This window comes from Gymnoscopelus braueri (assembly GCF_963280865.1).
Source record: "Gymnoscopelus braueri genome assembly, chromosome: 2".
NCBI classification, from domain to species: Eukaryota; Metazoa; Chordata; class Actinopteri; order Myctophiformes; family Myctophidae; genus Gymnoscopelus; species Gymnoscopelus braueri.
In genome coordinates, this window is record NC_137604.1 from 21,353,927 (window position 1) to 21,372,654 (window position 18,728).

Here is an 18,728-nt window from a genome sequence, read left to right on the forward strand (position 1 = left end):
GACAATAGGCCACCCACAGCTACTTGAAATTTCAAGATGGCGGCCATTTTTCAAGATGGCCAACACTTTAGTGGAGCATTTAAGTTATATAATGGTTCATTTGGTGATACAAGCATGAAAATTGGCATGAGCAGTCTCTGTGGGTCACTTGACAATAAGCAACCCACAGCTACTTGAAATGTCAAGATGGCGGCCATTTTTCAAGATGGCCACCACCTTAGTGGACTAGTTAAGCTTAAGAAATCATTTAGTTGGTGATACAAGCATGAAAATTGCCATGAGCCGTCTCAAAAGGTCATTTGACAAGAAACCGCCCACAGCCACTTGAAATTTCAAGATGTCAATCTTTAAATGATACCTTTTCTCATAGAAATGTATTGGGTTCCTCAAAAAGCTCTGTCAAGAGAGGTTGTTTGACTGTGTTTTGTCTGACTCCTCGCCCACGACCTGTCCAGTTTGGTAAGACCTGTCAGGAGTTGCCTCCCACCGGCATAGCTCTCAGGGTTCACTGAGGTAGGCCTAAACAAGCTCCCTTACCACGACAAGGTAACAGTCACAAGGGAGGATATATATATATATATATATATATATATATATATATATATATATATATATATATATATATATATATTGTTTTTTGGGCGGTGAAACCGCCCCTATAAGTGAGATTTGGAAAAATGTACAAATACTTTGGCCAGTGAAACCGGCCCTGAAAGTGAAGTTTGGAAATTAGTAGAATTATCCTGCGCTGTGATTGGCCAATCACAATCTATTCAGGACTGTGATTGGCCAGTGTCACATGACACATGTGCATAGCCCTATATAAGCAACCATAACTCGAAAAAAACCAAATCTTGGTTTTTTTCGAGTTATGGTTTCGTCCATCATAAAGAGTGTTTCAATAAATGTATTTATCTTTTGTACATGATTGGTTGACTCCATTCAGTATTGTGATTAGCTAGCAAGACACCGCCCACTTCACACAGGGTGGGATTTTTTAAACTAACAGCCATTACATGTGTCAAATAAATACTAAGGGGTGGGGATACAAAAAATAAGATGAATAAATTAGCACAGTTGTGGTGCTGATAAGCACAGTTGTGGTGCTGAACGGACAGTGCTCCAAAATTATGAGTAATGGCTAAAACTGAATGGCAATAGCCACGGAACCATGACAAACGATACTAAGGAACTAAACTGAAAATGTGCTTCACTGTTAGATATGGCAGTGGAAGGCAGTGGAAGCAATGTTACAAAGTAACAACTGAAAATTACACAGTAATAGACTAGATAAAAAGTAAAACATGATGCGTCGATGTGACGAGGGGAAGCCGAGCCATAGGCCTCCACTTGAAAACACAGAGGACAACAGGGAATAACTCTGGCAAAATAAACATGCAAATAGGTTCTAGCAGGGGCAACTACATAGGCATGTGAAACTGAGTCCATATCTGAAGCAGTTACACCTTCCAGTACATGCCTTGGAGACATGCCTTGGAGCACCCACATTTGGTCAACTCCCAACAACTCTCCGCAATAGGTGGAAGTGGAGTCCAGAAGACTTTCCACTTCTCGTCCTGTTCCACCCATCCCCAGTCAGATGGGCTCGGCATTTGTGGATGTCGCTTCAATGCCTGTCCCCACACGTATCCAGCCTCATAAGAAGCATGTTTGGCATGCTCTTTGAGTGCTGCTTGAGTTGGTGGGATCAAGTCATATTGTCTTTGCTTTCTGGCAAAGAGATCAAGCCTGGCCTCGTTCACAGTTGTGACATCGCTGGACCGGTCATCAGTGTTGGAATAGTTACTACAACATAGTAATATGTTACTTATTACATATTACTTGTTTAAAAAGTAATGTAGTTACTTTACTTATTACTCCCTGCCAAAAGTAACTAGTTACTTATTACTTAGTTACTTTTTTTTTCTCGCCCCCAGTAATTGCATCCTTTCTCCCCAAAAGTCTGACTTTGCATTTTCAACATTAGCAGTTGTTTTTTTTCTCTTTTCTGCAGCCTACATTGTAAAATCCTCATTGTTGATTTAACTCTGAAAAGTGTTCTGTACACATGACGGGTCCATTTGGTTCCATTTGTACACTCATTTCAATTATATTAACACTAAGACTTTTACTGTGTATGAATTCATAACTTACAGACTAAATGAAAACCATTTGACTATGAATTGAATACTAAGGACCTCAATGGAAACAAGACCGCAAGGACTTGTATTTTAAATGTATTTCATGTATTTTTTGCCTAAAAAAATATTCAAATTCAAACACCTGGGCTCAAACAGATAATGACTCATCATGAGACACAATCTTTGAACAACTTCTGTTGTTTATTAAACAAAATGTATTCTAATAAAATACAAACATAAAAAGGCTCCCATAGCAACACATATCATCGTGGCAGAATGTAGGAGCAAATGCAAGTAAAAATAAATCAATCATTCTGTATGACTGCTTTAGTTGTATTTAAGCATATTAAATTTAGTATTAAATTTACCCCAAATTTAGCCAGTATTTAAGCTGAATTTAAGCATATTACTAAGCGGAGGAAAAGAAACTAAAGCAGTCATACAGCAGTAGCGGCGAGTAGCCAGGCCACAGTGACCTGTGTGTGTGTGTGTGTGTGTGTGTGTGTGTGTGTGTGTGTGTGTGTGTGTGTGTGTGTGTGTGTGTGTGTGTGTGTGTGTGTGTGTGTGTGTATATATATATGCCACAGTCAGTGACATATATATATATATATATATATTGAAAATAGCCAACCTACAAGCTTACGGCGCGTCTTCATTTGTTAACAAGTCGCTTATAATAAGCAGACATGGCAACACTGTTTGATCCGGTTTAAGGCCCGCCCTTCCGCAGCTGATAATTCACACATAGACAAGTGCGCAACGTTTCCGTATCCGCTCTAGACCGGATCAGCTCAGCAAGCAGCCTGCATAGCAACTGGATCCCAACCAGTCTACCATTATATCAATTGACCAAAAACAACACAGGATCAAATAAACACACTCAAACCCAGAGTACCACCAAGGCTCGTGAAAAAAAGTAATAAGTTACTTTTTGAAAAAAAGTAAAGGTAATAATATTACTCAAAACGTGAAAGTAATTAGTTACGTTACTAGTTACTGGGAAAAAGTAATAATATTACTTTAAGTTACATATTACTTTAGTTACTTTCCAACACTGCCGGTCATACATTAGATCTTCTTGGCCTCTTGACATGGATATCTTTGGTATCTTCAGTGTCTTCAGCAGATGTAGATGCTCTCTTTTGGGCCCTTTCCAGCTCTGTGTTGTTGAACCTAAGTTTACAGCTTGAATTATATTTTGCTCTGTTTCTTGTCGATGTGCTTTCTATGCCATCACCTTCATCTAGTCGGGTTGGACTAAGTAAGATAGGCAGAGCATTGATCTTATGAAATAATGGAACATTTCTTGCAATGGTATCATAACCAGTACGATCGTGCTCTCTGTTGAATAAACTCGGCTGAATGAGTTTTTCCTTGGTGACCTGCTGACAAATTAAACATCTGTCCCAGTTAGTTTTCACAACTGTTATGATGGCTTCTGCCATGTCTGCAGCATAGGCAGAGGCCGAGGGTTTATCCTTTTACCACCTTTTACCAAGCACTTTGATGTATGGGATACAACTAAGTTCGTGCCTTAACCCTACACTTAGTTCGATCGTTCATCCAATGCCATTTAAATCCTGAGCGATCTGTACACCATCCGGTTAACTAAAACCCCATTAACCTTGGCTCAGCTCTCCCGTGCTGGCACAACCTGTCAATTCAGGTGCGGCTATCTAACTGTTTTGGGGTAAATTAGACAGCATTTGGGATACCAACTTTCAATTAGCTGACATTGAACCCCACTCTGAGTTTAACAGCAGTGATATATCACCAGTGTGCCCTGGTAGTGCAGATATTCACTCTTATCTAATCTATCTATGATCAACAAATCAACACAACTATATTGTGATGTGTTAAAAGTTGTTCTTTAGCATAATAATAATAATCGTATAATCGTCCTTAATGAAAAAAAAACATACATTTCTATGAGAAAATGTATCTTTTGAGGATCCAGGGGGCGGCCATCTTGAAAATAGAAATGTAAAGTGGCTGGGAGTGTTTTCTTGTCAAGCAACCCTTAGAGACTGCTCATGCCAAATTTAATGCTTGTATCACCAAATAAACCATTATATAACTTAATTGCTCCACTAAAGTGTTGGCCATCTTAAAAAATGGCCGCCATCTTGAAATTTCAAGTAGTTGTGGGTGGCCTATTGTCAAGTGACCCACAGAGACTGCTCATGCCAATGTTCATGCTTGTATCACCAAATAAACCATTATATAACTTAATTGCTCCACTAAAGTGTTGGCCATCTTGAAAAATGGCCGACATCTTGAAATTTCAAGTAGCTGTGGGTGGCCTATTGTCAAGTGACCCACAGAGACTGCTCATGCCGATTTTCATGCTTGTATCACCAAATAAACCATCATATCACTTAACTGCCCACTAAGATGTCGGCCATCTTGAAAAATGGCCGCCATCTTTGATTTTCAAGTGGCTCGATTAAAAAAATCGATAAATGACCTCTAAAGATGATCTGTACCAAGTTTCACGCTTGTATCACCAAGTGAACGATTCTCCCAAAATATTGCTTTTAGCCGCTGCACTAAAAGCAGAAAGCACAATACAACAATACAGCAATACAGCAATACAATCAAAACAAAAAATATGTACATTTGAAAGTCAGAATCTTCAATAGATCAATTTCTATGTACCAAGATCACTGGGTGCAGGTATAGTGCCGGAATATACACAATGATTAGTCTGTAGGGTGGTTGTGTTCCGTTTGATATCCTTTTCCTATCACAGCAACTCACGAATCTTGCTGCTGTGTTTGCACATTGTTGTACTTCGCCCAGCAGATATGGGAGTTTTTTGTCATTGGTCATGTTTTCAAAATCTCCGTGTGTGGTTGTAATCTGTGGGAAGTATGTGTCTCTGATGTCTTGGTACAATGGACAGACGGTTAGGAAGTGTAGCTCGGTTTCCACTTAATTTTGTGTGCAGTGGGTGCATAGTCTGTCTTCTCTCGGGATACAGGTCTGCCTGTGACGACCTTTCTCGATCGCAAGACTGTGCTCACTGAGTCTGTACCTAGTTAAGATTTTTCTTTGTTTTGGGTCAGTCACGGTGCTCAGGTATTCTGCCACTGCGTATTCTCTGTTTAGGGCCAGATAGCATTCTAGTTTACTCTGCTTTTGTGTTGCTTCTTTCCAGTGTGTCAGGTAGTTTTCCTTTTGCTGTTTTATAATTTGGTTTAGTCCAATGGGTTTTCTATCTCGTGGCTCTGTTTGTGTTTGTGCCCGGAGTTCCAGGGCCAGCTGGCTGAGGGGGCATCTCTCTAGGGTTTCGCTGTGTGTGAGTGCCTTGTTATGGAGTGCATCTAGGTCGCTTTCTTTTAGGTGGTTGTAGAACTTAAGTGCTCTCTTTTTTATTTTTGATAATTAGTGGGTATCGTCCTAATTCTGCCCTGCATGCATTATTTGGTGTTTTTCGCTGGGTACGGAGAATGGATTTGCAGAATTCTGTGTGTAGGGTCTCGGTTTGGTGTTTATCCCATTTTTCAAGGTCATGGTTTGCTAATGGTCCCCAGATCTCACAACCATAGAGGGAAATTGGTTCTATCACAGAGTCCAGTATTTTAAGCCAGGTTTGAATTGGGATGTCTATTTTGATGTTTCTTTTGATAGCATAGAATGCCCTTCTTGCCTTGTCTCTCAGGTCCTTTACAGCTTGGTTGTAGTTCCATGTGCTGCTGATGTTTAGGCCAGGGTAGGTATAGTTTTTTGTTTGTTCTAGTGGGATTGTATTTAGGAAAAATTTATGGTTTTGGCGGCTGGATCTTTTTTGAAATATCATGATTTTAGTCTTAGTTAGGTTCACTGTCAGGGCCCATGTCTGGGAGAATTTGTGTAGGAGATCAAGTTGCTGCTGTAGTCCTTCCTTGGTTGGAGACAGCAGCAGCAGGTCATCTGCAAAAAGTAAGTATTTGATTTCTGTGTTTGCCAAGGGGATGCCTGGAGCTGTGGACTGTTCTAACGAGACTAGAAAAATGGTTCACCCATATATCTCCATTTTGGATGGGTAGTTTGTCCTGTTTTAGCTTATTAAGTCTGTTCCAGTTTTCCCAGAAGCTGTTTGTCTGTATGGAATCCTCGATATCTTGCAGTTGGTTTCTAACATGTTGATCTCTTTTTTCTCTTACTGTTTTCTTGTATTGTTTCAGTGTTTCCCCATATTGGAGACGTGTGTTGTGGTTGTCTGGGTCTCTGTGTTTTTGGTTTGATAGTTTCCTTAATTTTTTCCTGAGATTATTGCAGTCATAATTGTACCATTTGTCATTCTCAACATTTTTTCTGGCTTTCCTGTTTGATACTTTTAGGTTTGCTAGTGAGGCTGTTAGTTCAAATATATGATTGAGGCCTTCTACTGCCCTGTTTACACTTTCACTGTTTTCTTCAAAGTTTTTTTCTAGGAACTGATCCAGTTGTGATTGGACTTGTTTTTGCCTAATAGCATTTTGGAAAGCTTCTGCGCTGTGTTCATTCCATTTGTAACGTTTTCTTATAGTATGTAGTTTGTTTGGCGTTTGTTCTTTGTGTCTGTGTGTTGATCTGTTTAGATAGGCTGTGGTTCTGTTGTGGTCTGACAGGGGTGTTTGCGGGCTGACTGTGAAAGCTCTGAGCGATGCCAGGTTTATGTCCGTGATAAAGTAATCTACCGTGCTGTTTCCCAGGGATGAGCTGTATGTATATCTACCGAAGGAGTCCCCTCGGAGTCTACCGTTAACGATGTACAGACCCAGTGAGCGACAGAGCTGTAGCAGTTGTGACCCATGTTCTTTTGTTGTTTTGTCGTGATTGTATCTCGGGGGACATGTTGGGGAGCTGATGTTTCCCCCTCCTGGTAAGTGTTTGTTTCCCTGTGTGTTGAGGGTGTCAGGCCCTTGTCCTGTTCTGGCATTTAGGTCTCCACAAATTACAATGTGACCGTGTGCCTGGAAACGGCTGATATCTTCTTCTAGTGTGGGGAAAAAGTCCTCTGTAAAGTAAGGGGATTCAATTGGGGGGATGTAGGTGGCACACAGGTAGACATTTTTTTCGGTTGTGGTAAGTTCCTTGTTTAATTCCAGCCAGATGGAAGAAGTTCCAGTTTTTACTAGCTTAATGGCGTGGATTAGTTCTGATTTGTACCATATTAGCATACTTCCAGAGTCCCTTCCCTGGGTGACTCCTGCCAGTTTTGTAGATGGTACCACGAGTTCTCTGTAGCCAGTAGGACAGCCAGTGGGGCCGTCCCCTCTGTGCCATGTCTCTTGTAGAACAATGATGTCTATGTTTGCAATCTCTTTGGCAAAGTCTGGGGTTCTGCTCTTGATGCCAAGGGCAGTCGACCTCTAACCTTGTATATTCCAGGATGATATAGTGAGTGATTTGTACTCCATTGTTCACATTGCTGTTACATTCCAGGGGTTCTGCCCTGGGCCCATGCTGTGTAGAATTCCCTGAACATCTACTCGATGCTGTGTGTGCTGGGGATGGCTCTGGTCACCGCCTGTGCGTATGTGAATGGTTGGAGAGGGAGGGGGAGAGTGGGCGGTGCCAGTTCCCATCTGATGTTATGTGGGAGTTCTGACTGCTCCACACCGTACTGAATAATTGCGAGCTTGCATAACGTCTTCAGATTAGGACTCAAATCTAAGACATACAGGTCATCAGGTGTGGGGTATCCTCCAAAGAGGAAGATACGATCTCCCACCATGCAAGCACCCATCCGAGACATCCCACACGGGGCTTTCCCTTTGGACTCACTCTTCTTCCATGAGAAGGTCTGTGGATTGAATTTCCACAGATCATTGAAGTGGTTCTGGTGGTACTGGTTCGAGTTTTTGCCACCAAATATGTACAGCTCTCCATTATAGGCAAAGGCTGAATGACCCCAGCGTCCTAGTCCTAGTCCAAGCTTTGCAGAAGGTGTGCTCAGCCAGCAGTTGGTCTCTGTGTCAAACACTCTGATGTTGTTGTAGATGTCGTAGATGTCCGCCTTGTTCCCCCAGCCCCCAAATAGAAACATCTTTGTCCCGATGATGGTGGCAGAGTGATATGATGGAACAGGTGCAGGAGTGCCTCTGGTGTTAATTAAAGACCAGACCATTGTAGTGGTGTCCAACTTGTAGAGGTCATTAGTAATGAACTGGCTGTTATATCCTCCATAAATATACATGACCTTCCTCAAGACACAGGCTGAGTGGTCATGCCTCTCCACTGGAACAGCACCAGAAATATTGGGTTTGGACCATCTGTGGTTGTCAACATCAAATGAATAAAGCCCTCTACCGTAAGGATATCCCCCCCAGATGTAGACAATATCTTCTACCAGAACAGCTGTGTGGCCCCGGCGCACGCGGGGAACCTCAAGGTGATGTTCTCCTCTTCCAGTTTTCACTGGGGTCAACTTCATCCAGCGTAAAGACAGTGTGTTGAAGATGAGGACTTCAATCTGATCATTGGTGTTGTTGTTGTTGTTATCGTAACCTCTAAAAGAGTACAGCTTGTGTCCGACTACCACAGCAGCTGGCAAGGAAAGCCTAGGTCCTTTCAGATGTATCGTCCAGTAAAACATTTCACACACCAGCACCACTGTGAATCAGTGCAACTGATTTACAGAAGAAGTTGTTAGAAGGCAGGGCAATTGGTTGCTAACAGTTGCTGAATGGTGTTGTGTTGGAAAATACAATAACACCATTTAAAAGGACGATGGTGTGATGTCATTCCTTGATGACATCATGATATGGAATAGCTAATGACGTTACTCAAACTGAATGGCCATTATAGCAATGTGCTAAGATTTGTTTTGGCAGTACTATGACACCAGTACTATGACATCAGTCATCCATATTTGGGCATATCGAGATACTGTAAAGACACACAGACAGATATGCAGAGCTTTAGAAAGGCAGCAAGGACATAAACAAGTCAGTTCCTGACTTTCTAGAATATCTAATCTTCTTCATCTTCTCCCCCTCTCTCTCTCCTTCTTCTCATCCCCCTCTCTCCCTGCTCGTCTGCTCTGTGGCCCAAACCTCTAGTACAGTAGGTGGTATAGCATGGGACGATATACGATATTATCGTATATCGCGATACAAAACGTCCACGATAACTGTATCGGGGGGTACTGTAATTATCGCTTTTGTGAGCACCCCAGACAGTTTTTAAGTTGTTTGATTGAGTATTTAGATATTTGATATTAATTTTGTCAGACACACCCCCTTCCTATACACACCCATTGTAACTTCAAACTCCATTTTTAACATGTTAGATACATCAGAAACACCTCTCCTTGGTTCTGGTGACTGATATTGTACTTAATACGCGAGGAGACCGTGTTTTTTCCGTTTTTTTATATGTTTTTATTTGAGCAAATATGTGACAGTCAAGGCTTTTGGATGTTTACAAATTGTCCTGAGTGACAGAGACAATAAATATATTTGTTAAAAAATGACAGGTCAATTTTGCCCTCCATTATCGTGATATGAAATTTCCATATCGTCCCATGCCTAGTGAGCTTATAGATCAGCTATTTTCAAATATTTTAGTTATTTTACTTTTGGAACAATTATTGTGTTCTTTTACTTAAAGTTGTACAATGCAGAATCACAAATAACGATTTTTAGCAACCTCTGCTGGTCACTACCGTCACTGCATACAATTTCCGTAGTCCTCGATTACCCAGAATTCCATTCGTTTTCACCGGAAGCCGGAAGCGTTTCAAAAAGCGATCTTTTAATTGTTTTATACTATCTACGGATCGTTTCTCTTAGCCAGTGGAGCATTAGTTACCATGAGCTGTGCTTTCTTATTCTGTTCTTTTTCGATCTTCCAATCCTACATTCTCTTAAAATCAGCGTGAGGTTCCTTTTTGTTATTAGCGCGGTAGTTCCTGGCCAAACAGGAAACCGTTGCGGTGTTCCTGGCCGACGTCATGACGTCGGCCAGGACGTCGGCCACGACGTCATGACGTTGGCCAGGAACGTCATTTTCCCGGGAAAGTCCCCCCTGTCCACGTTCAATAGAAAATATATAAATAAAAGGCTTCCGGGGGTGAAATTCATGGAGTGGGTGTTGTGAAACTTTTGCCACTCACAAAAGATATACAATTTAACTTTAGTTTTGTTGAAAACGTTACCTAGTATGCCTTTAAGTAAATTTAGAATTCTGGACTTTCACTTGTAACAGAGTATTTCTATATTGCAGTATTGGTACTTTTACTTAATTAAAGCATTTGAGTAAGTACTTGTTCCACCACTGGTATCTCCCAATGCACGGAGGTCATTTTGGCGGTCAGATCAGTGATCAGATCTTTGTCCATGAAGGTAGACCTTCAATGGGTAGAATTTGTAAAATGGTGAAGGTACTGTATATCATTGCTGTCGGGCAGAAACCTTGTATCTCTTAAACTTTGTATTCAGTTTCCGTAAATGAATGCCCTACAGTACTTTGTCATACAGCAGTGTCACACCAAAATAGAGTCAAACGACAATTATAGCCGATCTACTGTCTCACAATGGGTCGCATCATGACACGTTGTGTGATTGTAGATCTGCAATTTTTTAAACACATTTTTTAACATTTTCAAAGTAAAAGTGGTTAAGTCCGTGGGTTTTATAAATATTAAACCAATGAAAAGTATCAACAAGTGTGTTCCTAATCAGTAGCTGTTCTTTCGGTAAAGACAATCTGGATTCATTGGAACACAGGTACATTTTTTTCCCCAATTCCTGGAAAGTAACGGTTTTGGAAGGTTTTCACCTGACAGAGACAATACATACATATTCACACATCGACAGGAAAACAATGCAGGGCACCAACCTGCTCGTTTGAAGCAGCTAGGGGTTAAAGGAGCTAGTTCACCCAAAAAATGACTTATTTTCGATCAATTACACACCTTGAAGCCTTGAATTCATGGAGATTTTTCATTTTTTGTCGCATTCCTGAGCCAATAATTTGATGACCGGCCCCAGAACCCAGAGGTCGCATTGCAGCGCACTGAACATGCTGGCCATTCATAGGTACTGCAGCTTAAAACGGCCTGGGGCCACTGTCACGAACGAGCGAAAGCGGTTTCGACCAATGGGCTGGAATCACGAGCTTGCGCACGGAGGTGACGCAAAACGCGTCACAGAAGCCCCAAATAGGCCCCACCCGTCACATTTCCCAACCCGGAAGAAGGGGTGAGTTAGGAGTATTCGCTGGGTGAGCAACTCAATGCAAGTGGATGGGCGGGAATTTCCGGTGCCATCTCTAGTATTTTTAACTCTATGCAAGGCTGCCGCTCTACCTCCTGAGTAGCCTCGATCTCCAGCCTTTTATTGTTTAGTTTTGCTAAAAAATATAAGCCTGGAGGAGCGCGTCGGTGTACCGAGTATAGGAAGTGTTTCATTTCCCCAACCAACCAGAGTGCAGTGGGCGTCGCTCGTAATGTTGTGTTGACGGGGTCGGGGGTTGGCGGACAGATCGGTGAACCAATGGGATCAGGCGCATTCTCTCCGCGCTGATTTTAATCCCGCCCCTCTATACACGAAATCAGGAGCGCTATAGTGCAGCCTACCTCCTGAGCCACTGCTCTCCCATTTGTGTGAACAGCGTATGAATATATAGTGTCATACAGCCTATGGTAAAGGTTACGGTAATTATGTCAAGTCAGACAAATATGGTGCTGGATTGTAAGATGAATGCATAAGTCAATGCTGCTATACAGTCACTATATGCATGGGCACTGTTGACAAGAAAAATGCTGATGAGGAAATGCTGATTCTAAGTAAGGGTCTTAAAGGCCTCCAATAATTTATAGCTCCGAGCTGCAGCCACGAGCATTTCTCATTTAATCAATGTTGATCCGGGGGTCAAAAGGTGTTGTCACTGGGAGCACTTTCCAACGGCCTCAGGCGTCATACGATGATGTATCCTCGTTACAATCAAGCCAAATGACCGCAACAGGCGACCCAAGGAGCAAATAAAAAAATATGCTGTGCAGTGTTGATTTTGACAGAATATATATATATATATTTTTTCATAGTCTTTTGAATACAAATTTCCATTTAGTTTTAGTCATATTTTAGTCGTCTGAAAAGTTTTTTGTTTTTGTCTAGTTTTAGTCGACTAAATATCATAGGATTACAGTCGACTAAATCTACAGTTGATTTAGTCGACTAAAATTTATTTTGGCGGTGCCTTGATGGCGTCGTAATGGCTGATTATACAACCGGTTGCGTGCTGAAAATAGCAGATCTACAAGCAAATCTATAAGCTCTGAAAATAGCAGATCTACAAGCTCACAACGCGTCGCAGTGCGACGCGTTGTTCTACTGGAACTCTTCACTAACATTTTAGTCTAGTTTTTATTTGTTGATGAAATTGCCAATATATTTAGTCTTAGCTTTAGTCATCGTAGCTTCGTTTTTATTTAGTTTTCGTCAGTGAAAAAAGGTCGTCGACGGACATTTTTCGTCGTAGTTATAGTCGCCGAAATCAACACTGCTGTGCAGATATGTCTCACCTTCTGGTCGTGGCTATAGGCTAAGGCCCAGTCCTCCTGCGAGGGATGAAACATGAGGCTCAGGATGTAGAAGCTGAGTCGGTACTTCTGGTAACTGGCACCCTCATCAGAGCTGATGAGCACGCTGCTCTCAAACTCCGGGTCCGTCAGCACCATAATCTGTGAGAAACAGATAAGGAGAGGAGGGGAAAAAAGAGAGAATGAGAGACAGAATGAGATGCCTGAGGAGAACAGAAAAAGGACCGGTGTTTTGCAATTGCATTTGTGTAAGTATATCAGTGGTGGAAGCGGTACTCAGATATTTCAGCTTGTAGATCGGCTATTTTCAAATAGCCTATGTATAAAATAGGGCTAAAGTGGTTTATGTATGTTTTATAATATAGTAATGTATATTGGCAAAGTAACTAGTGACTGAGGTTTTCAAATAATTATAGTGGAGTATAAGTAGATTTGCCTCTGAGATGTAGCGGAGTAGAAGTAAAAGTACAGAAATGGAAGTACTCCAGTACTACGAAGTACAGTACATGCACTTAGATAATTTCCACCACTAGTATAAGCATTGTATACAGTGTGCATGCACATAATCAGTCAAATACGATATGCTTATAACTTAAGTTAAAAAGCATGCATAGATGTGAAGCATTTTTGGGAAGGAGTATAGGAGTTCGAGTGAGCGGAATATGCTGGAACGATAGGGAAAAGAGAGAAGACAAAAAAGAGATATTAGGAGCAGCGGCTGCAGCGTCAGCAGAAACCAAACTTCCACTTGGCTATAGAAGTTCAGTACATTTGCAACTTCATTTCGTGACTGTTCCTCTTTACTTCCTCGCAGACACACAGAGTAGACTGCTTAACCAAGAAAGGCACAAAGAACACTATATTAGACAAGGCATACCTATAGGCATAGCCTGGGTCCCTGTGTGGGAGGTGCGAGCCTTGTAAAGCCTGGCACTTTTGCTCCTGGACTAATGCACTAGTATCATAATTAGAGGTCTGTCTAGGCTAACTGCTGTAAATGTTTTACTGCCAATAGATTGTATATTCCTCATTATGTTCACTGTAGATTGGCTGTAAATATTTATCCACATTCCCACCGTGTAGCCGGCTGACACTGTACAGCCTCACATCATGTTCACCGTCTGAATAGTCTGATAACATACGGTACGGTACGGAATATCCATTCATGTATGATAGATGCATGTATGCCTACTGTATATTGCTAGTGATGATACTTATGCCTACATTTATATTTATATGTATTTATTTATAGTTTGTTTAATTTGGGGTATCACCCTTATCTTAGAGCAGTGCATTGTTCTCAATGTAGGGTCAGAGGGACCAGCCAATTAAGGCTCAAGTCAGCTGGCTGTATCAGCTTTGGACTAGAATGGGCGTTACGAAAAAAGAAAGGCTTGTAATTAGTTTGCAAATCATTACTGTGTTTCTTTCTACATAACATTTCCGTCACATTAAAGGGATAGTTCACCCCCAACATGATTTATTTCCTATCGATTGGTCACCCTATGGAGACTTGAATTCATGGTTATTTTTTAGTTTTTGTCGCATTTCTAAGCCAATCATTTGATGACCGGCAGCGGTTCCGGTAGGAGACACTGGCTTTGTGTCTCCTGCCGGAATCGCTGCCTACCGGTCCGCTGGTCATCAAATTATTGGCTTATGAATGCGTCCCTTTAAAATCAACTTCAGGAAGTGGTAGGATCAATAATTCTGTGCTCAGAATAAAGGTACCAGGGCTCTCACCATTATTAAAGAATTTCATAAAGAAAGGAATGCCTCTGTGTCCCACTTATCACTTTTAGTGTCTTTGTACAACATATGAACTCAGAAATCATGGACTAAAGAAGAAAAGGGGGGGGAGCTGATAAATAGTATGTAATAAGCTTTGACATAATGCCATTCCAATGTGTTTGAAAAAAAAGATAATTTTCAATTTCAGGTCAATCAATTGCACTGTACCTACTGTAGAGGTAGATTAGGTTTGCAGTAGACAGAGCATCCATCTTGACAAATTATACAAACAACAGAGACAACAGACACTTGATAAAGTGTTCAAGTGCTCAAATATTCAGCCCATCACCAGTTACAGTTCTTCATCGACCGGGGTCCTCTGTCTGTACTTGGCCCCCTCCTTTTCCCCTCTACACCAAATCTCTTAGCTGAAATTAGCTGATCTACAAGCTTGCAACGCAACACAACACAACACAACATATTGTGACAGCTATTTTGGGGCCAACGTTTGCCTATGCCCACAGAATGCCTATTATGACATGCCAAGATATACAGTATAGGTTCATGTGGTTAAAAAGAAAAAAATAACCCTCACAAAAAACATGCAGTAATCCTGGTCTCTATACTGCCTCCCCCTGGTCAGCCGGGGCGCTTGAAGGAGGGGAAAGGAACTGGTTGGATAACGTGTTCCTTCCACACGCTACGTCCTACCGGGGAAACTCCCCCCTGTCAGGTGATAAGAAGCGGCTTGCTAGCTCCCCATGCATTGAAGGAGGCATGAGCTCAGTTCTGACTCTCCCTAGGCTGGCAGAGGGAGAGTAGCGCCCAGGATTACATAGGCAATTGGCACTGGGTGAAAAAATGGGTTACAAAATCGTGGGATCAAACTTTTTGGGGAAAACAATAAATAAATATAGCTGCAAGCAGCGATAATACGGGGCCAGTGAATAGAGAGAGAGAGAGAGAGAGAGAGAGAGAGAGAGAGAGAGAGAGAGAGAGAGAGAGAGAGAGAGAGAGAGAGAGAGAGACGTATTAGATTGAAGAGAGAGAGAGACGGAATAGATTGAAGAGAGAGAGAGAGAGAGACGGAATAGATTGAAGAGAGAGAGAGAGAGAGACGGAATAGATTGAAGAGAAAGAGAGAGAGAGAGAAACGGAATAGATTGAAGAGAAAGAGAGAGAGAGAGAGAGAGAGAGACATGGAAACGGAATAGATTGAAGAGAGAGAGAGAGACATGGAAACGGAATAGATTGAAGAGAGAGAGAGAGAAAGAGACATGGAAACGGAATAGATTGAAGAGAGAGAGAGAGAGAGAGAGAGAGAGAGAGAGAGAGAGAGAGAGAGAGAGAGAGAGACAGACATGGAAATGGAATAGATTGAAGAGAGAGAGAGAGAGAGAGAGAGAGAGAGAGAGAGAGAGAGAGAGAGAGAGAGAGAGAGAGAGAGAAAGAGACATGGAAACGGAATAGATTGAAGAGAGAGAGAGAGAGAGAGAGAGAGAGAGAGAGAGAGAGAGAGAGAGAGAGAGAGATGGAAACGGAATAGATTGAAGAGAGAGAGAGACATGGAAACGGAATAGATTGAAGAGAGAGAGAGAGACTTGGAAACATAATAGATTGAAGAGAGATGGAAGCGGAATTGACATCTCAACCTATTGCCATTAACAGGAATCGAACCCTGAACCTTCGGATTGACAAGCTGCAACACTACCTATAGTGCTATAGCTTTGTACAGGCTGAGGTTGTCTGTTGAAGATAAAAGTGAACCAGTGAAAGCAGCCGATCTACAAGCTCAGAAACACGTTGCTATCTGAAAAGTTTTGAGATTGTAGATCGGCTATTTTCAGAATGAACTATGTCATACATTGAAAAGACATACTCTCAAATAAGCATTTCAGGTTATCTTTAACAATTGCACTTGCATTAATTGACACAGACCTGCAATGCAACTTAAATGAAGTCTGCATCAAGTGGGGCTTGAACTGGCAACCTTGAGGTTCTAAGGCACACACTTAAGCGAGAAGCCATTGGACCAACAGACCTGACCTGGTGAATATGAGAGAGAGAGAGAGAGAGAGAGAGAGAGAGAGAGAGAGAGAGAGAGAGAGAGAGAGAGAGAGAGAGAGAGAGAGAGAGAGAGAGAGAGAGAGAGATGGAAACGGAATAGATTGAAGAGAGAGAGAGACATGGAAACGGAATAGATTGAAGGGAGAGAGGGAGAGAGCGAGAGAGACATGGAAACGGAATAGATTGAAGAGAGAGAGAGAGACTTGGAAACATAATAGATTGAAGAGAGATGGAAGCGGAATTGACATCTCAACCTATTGCCATTAACAGGAATCGAACCCTGAACCTTCGGATTGACAAGCTGCAACACTACCTATAGTGCTATAGCTTTGTACAGGCTGAGGTTGTCTGTTGAAGATAAAAGTGAACCAGTGAAAGCAGCCGATCTACAAGCTCAGAAACACGTTGCTATCTGAAAAGTTTTGAGATTGTAGATCGGCTATTTTCAGAATGAACTATGTCATACATTGAAAAGACATACTCTCAAATAAGCATTTCAGGTTATCTTTAACAATTGCACTTGCATTAATTGACACAATCATGTTGTGTGCAATGCAACTTAAATGAAGTCTGCATCAAGTGGGGCTTGAACTGGCAACCTTGAGGTTCTAAGGCACACACTTAAGCGAGAAGCCATTGGACCAACAGACCTGACCTGGTGAATATGAGAGAGAGAGAGAGAGAGAGAGAGAGAGAGAGAGAGAGAGAGAGAGAGAGAGAGAGAGAGAGAGAGAGAGAGAGAGAGAGAGAGAGAGAGAGAGATGGAAACGGAATAGATTGAAGAGAGAGAGAGACATGGAAACGGAATAGATTGAAGAGAGAGAGAGACATGGAAACGGAATAGATTGAAGGGAGAGAGGGAGAGAGCGAGAGAGACATGGAAACGGAATAGATTGAAGAGAGAGAGAGAGACTTGGAAACATAATAGATTGAAGAGAGATGGAAGCGGAATTGACATCTCAACCTATTGCCATTAACAGGAATCGAACCCTGAACCTTCGGATTGACAAGCTGCAACACTACCTATAGTGCTATAGCTTTGTACAGGCTGAGGTTGTCTGTTGAAGATAAAAGTGAACCAGTGAAAGCAGCCGATCTACAAGCTCAGAAACACGTTGCTATCTGAAAAGTTTTGAGATTGTAGATCGGCTATTTTCAGAATGAACTATGTCATACATTGAAAAGACATACTCTCAAATAAGCATTTCAGGTTATCTTTAACAATTGCACTTGCATTAATTGACACAATCATGTTGTGTGCAATGCAACTTAAATGAAGTCTGCATCAAGTGGGGCTTGAACTGGCAACCTTGAGGTTCTAAGGCACACACTTAAGCGAGAAGCCATTGGACCAACAGACCTGACCTGGTGAATGAGAGAGAGAGAGAGAGAGCGAGAGAGCGAGAGAGCGAGAGAGCGAGAGAGCGAGAGAGAGAGAGAGAGAGAGAGAGAGAGACATGGAAACGGAATAGATTGAAGAGAGAGAGAGACATGGAAACGGAATAGATTGAAGAGAGAGAGAGACATGGAAACAGAATAGATTGAAGAGAGAGAGAGAGACTTGGAAACATAATAGATTGAAGAGAGATGGAAGCGGAATTGACATCTCAACCTATTGCCATTAACAGGAATCGAACCCTGAACCTTCGGATTGACAAGCTGCAACACTACCTATAGTGCTATAGCTTTGTACAGGCTGAGGTTGTCTGTTGAAGATAAAAGTGAACCAGTGAAAGCAGCCGATCTACAAGCTCAGAAACACGTTGCTATCTGAAAAGTTTTGAGATTGTAGATCGGCTATTTTCAGAATGAACTATGTCATACATTGAAAAGACATACTCTCAAATAAGCATTTCAGGTTATCTTTAACAATTGCACTTGCATTAATTGACACAATCATGTTGTGTGCAATGCAACTTAAATGAAGTCTGCATCAAGTGGGGCTTGAACTGGCAACCTTGAGGTTCTAAGGCACACACTTAAGCGAGAAGCCATTGGACCAACAGACCTGACCTGGTGAATGAGAGAGAGAGAGAGAGAGAGAGAGAGAGAGAGAGAGAGAGAGAGAGAGAGAGAGAGAGAGAGAGAGAGGAGAGAGAGAGAGAGAGAGAGAGAGAGAGAGAGAGAGAGAGAGAGAGAGAGAGAGAGAGAGAGAGAGAGAGAGAGAGAGAGAGAGAGAGAGAGAGATGACATTTTACATCCTGCCAAGTGAAAAGCAACATGTGGTTTCACAGTGTCTGAATTAAATATTAGATTGTAATGTCTTAAAAAAT

The 18,728-nt window shown here is 41.8% G+C and overlaps 1 protein-coding gene across 1 annotated transcript in view; it reads right to left on the reverse strand.

The window, feature by feature from the left end:
* Positions 1-18,728, reverse strand: part of sorcs3a (sortilin related VPS10 domain containing receptor 3a) — a gene marked incomplete at its 3' end in the record, with an annotated part of 175,460 nt that overhangs the window by 141,018 nt on the left and 15,714 nt on the right. Inside the window, exon 2 of the mRNA XM_080447921.1 lies at positions 12,640-12,798. Within this exon, the coding sequence (XP_080304047.1) occupies positions 12,640-12,798 (159 nt within the window). The remainder of the gene's footprint in view (positions 1-12,639; positions 12,799-18,728) is intronic.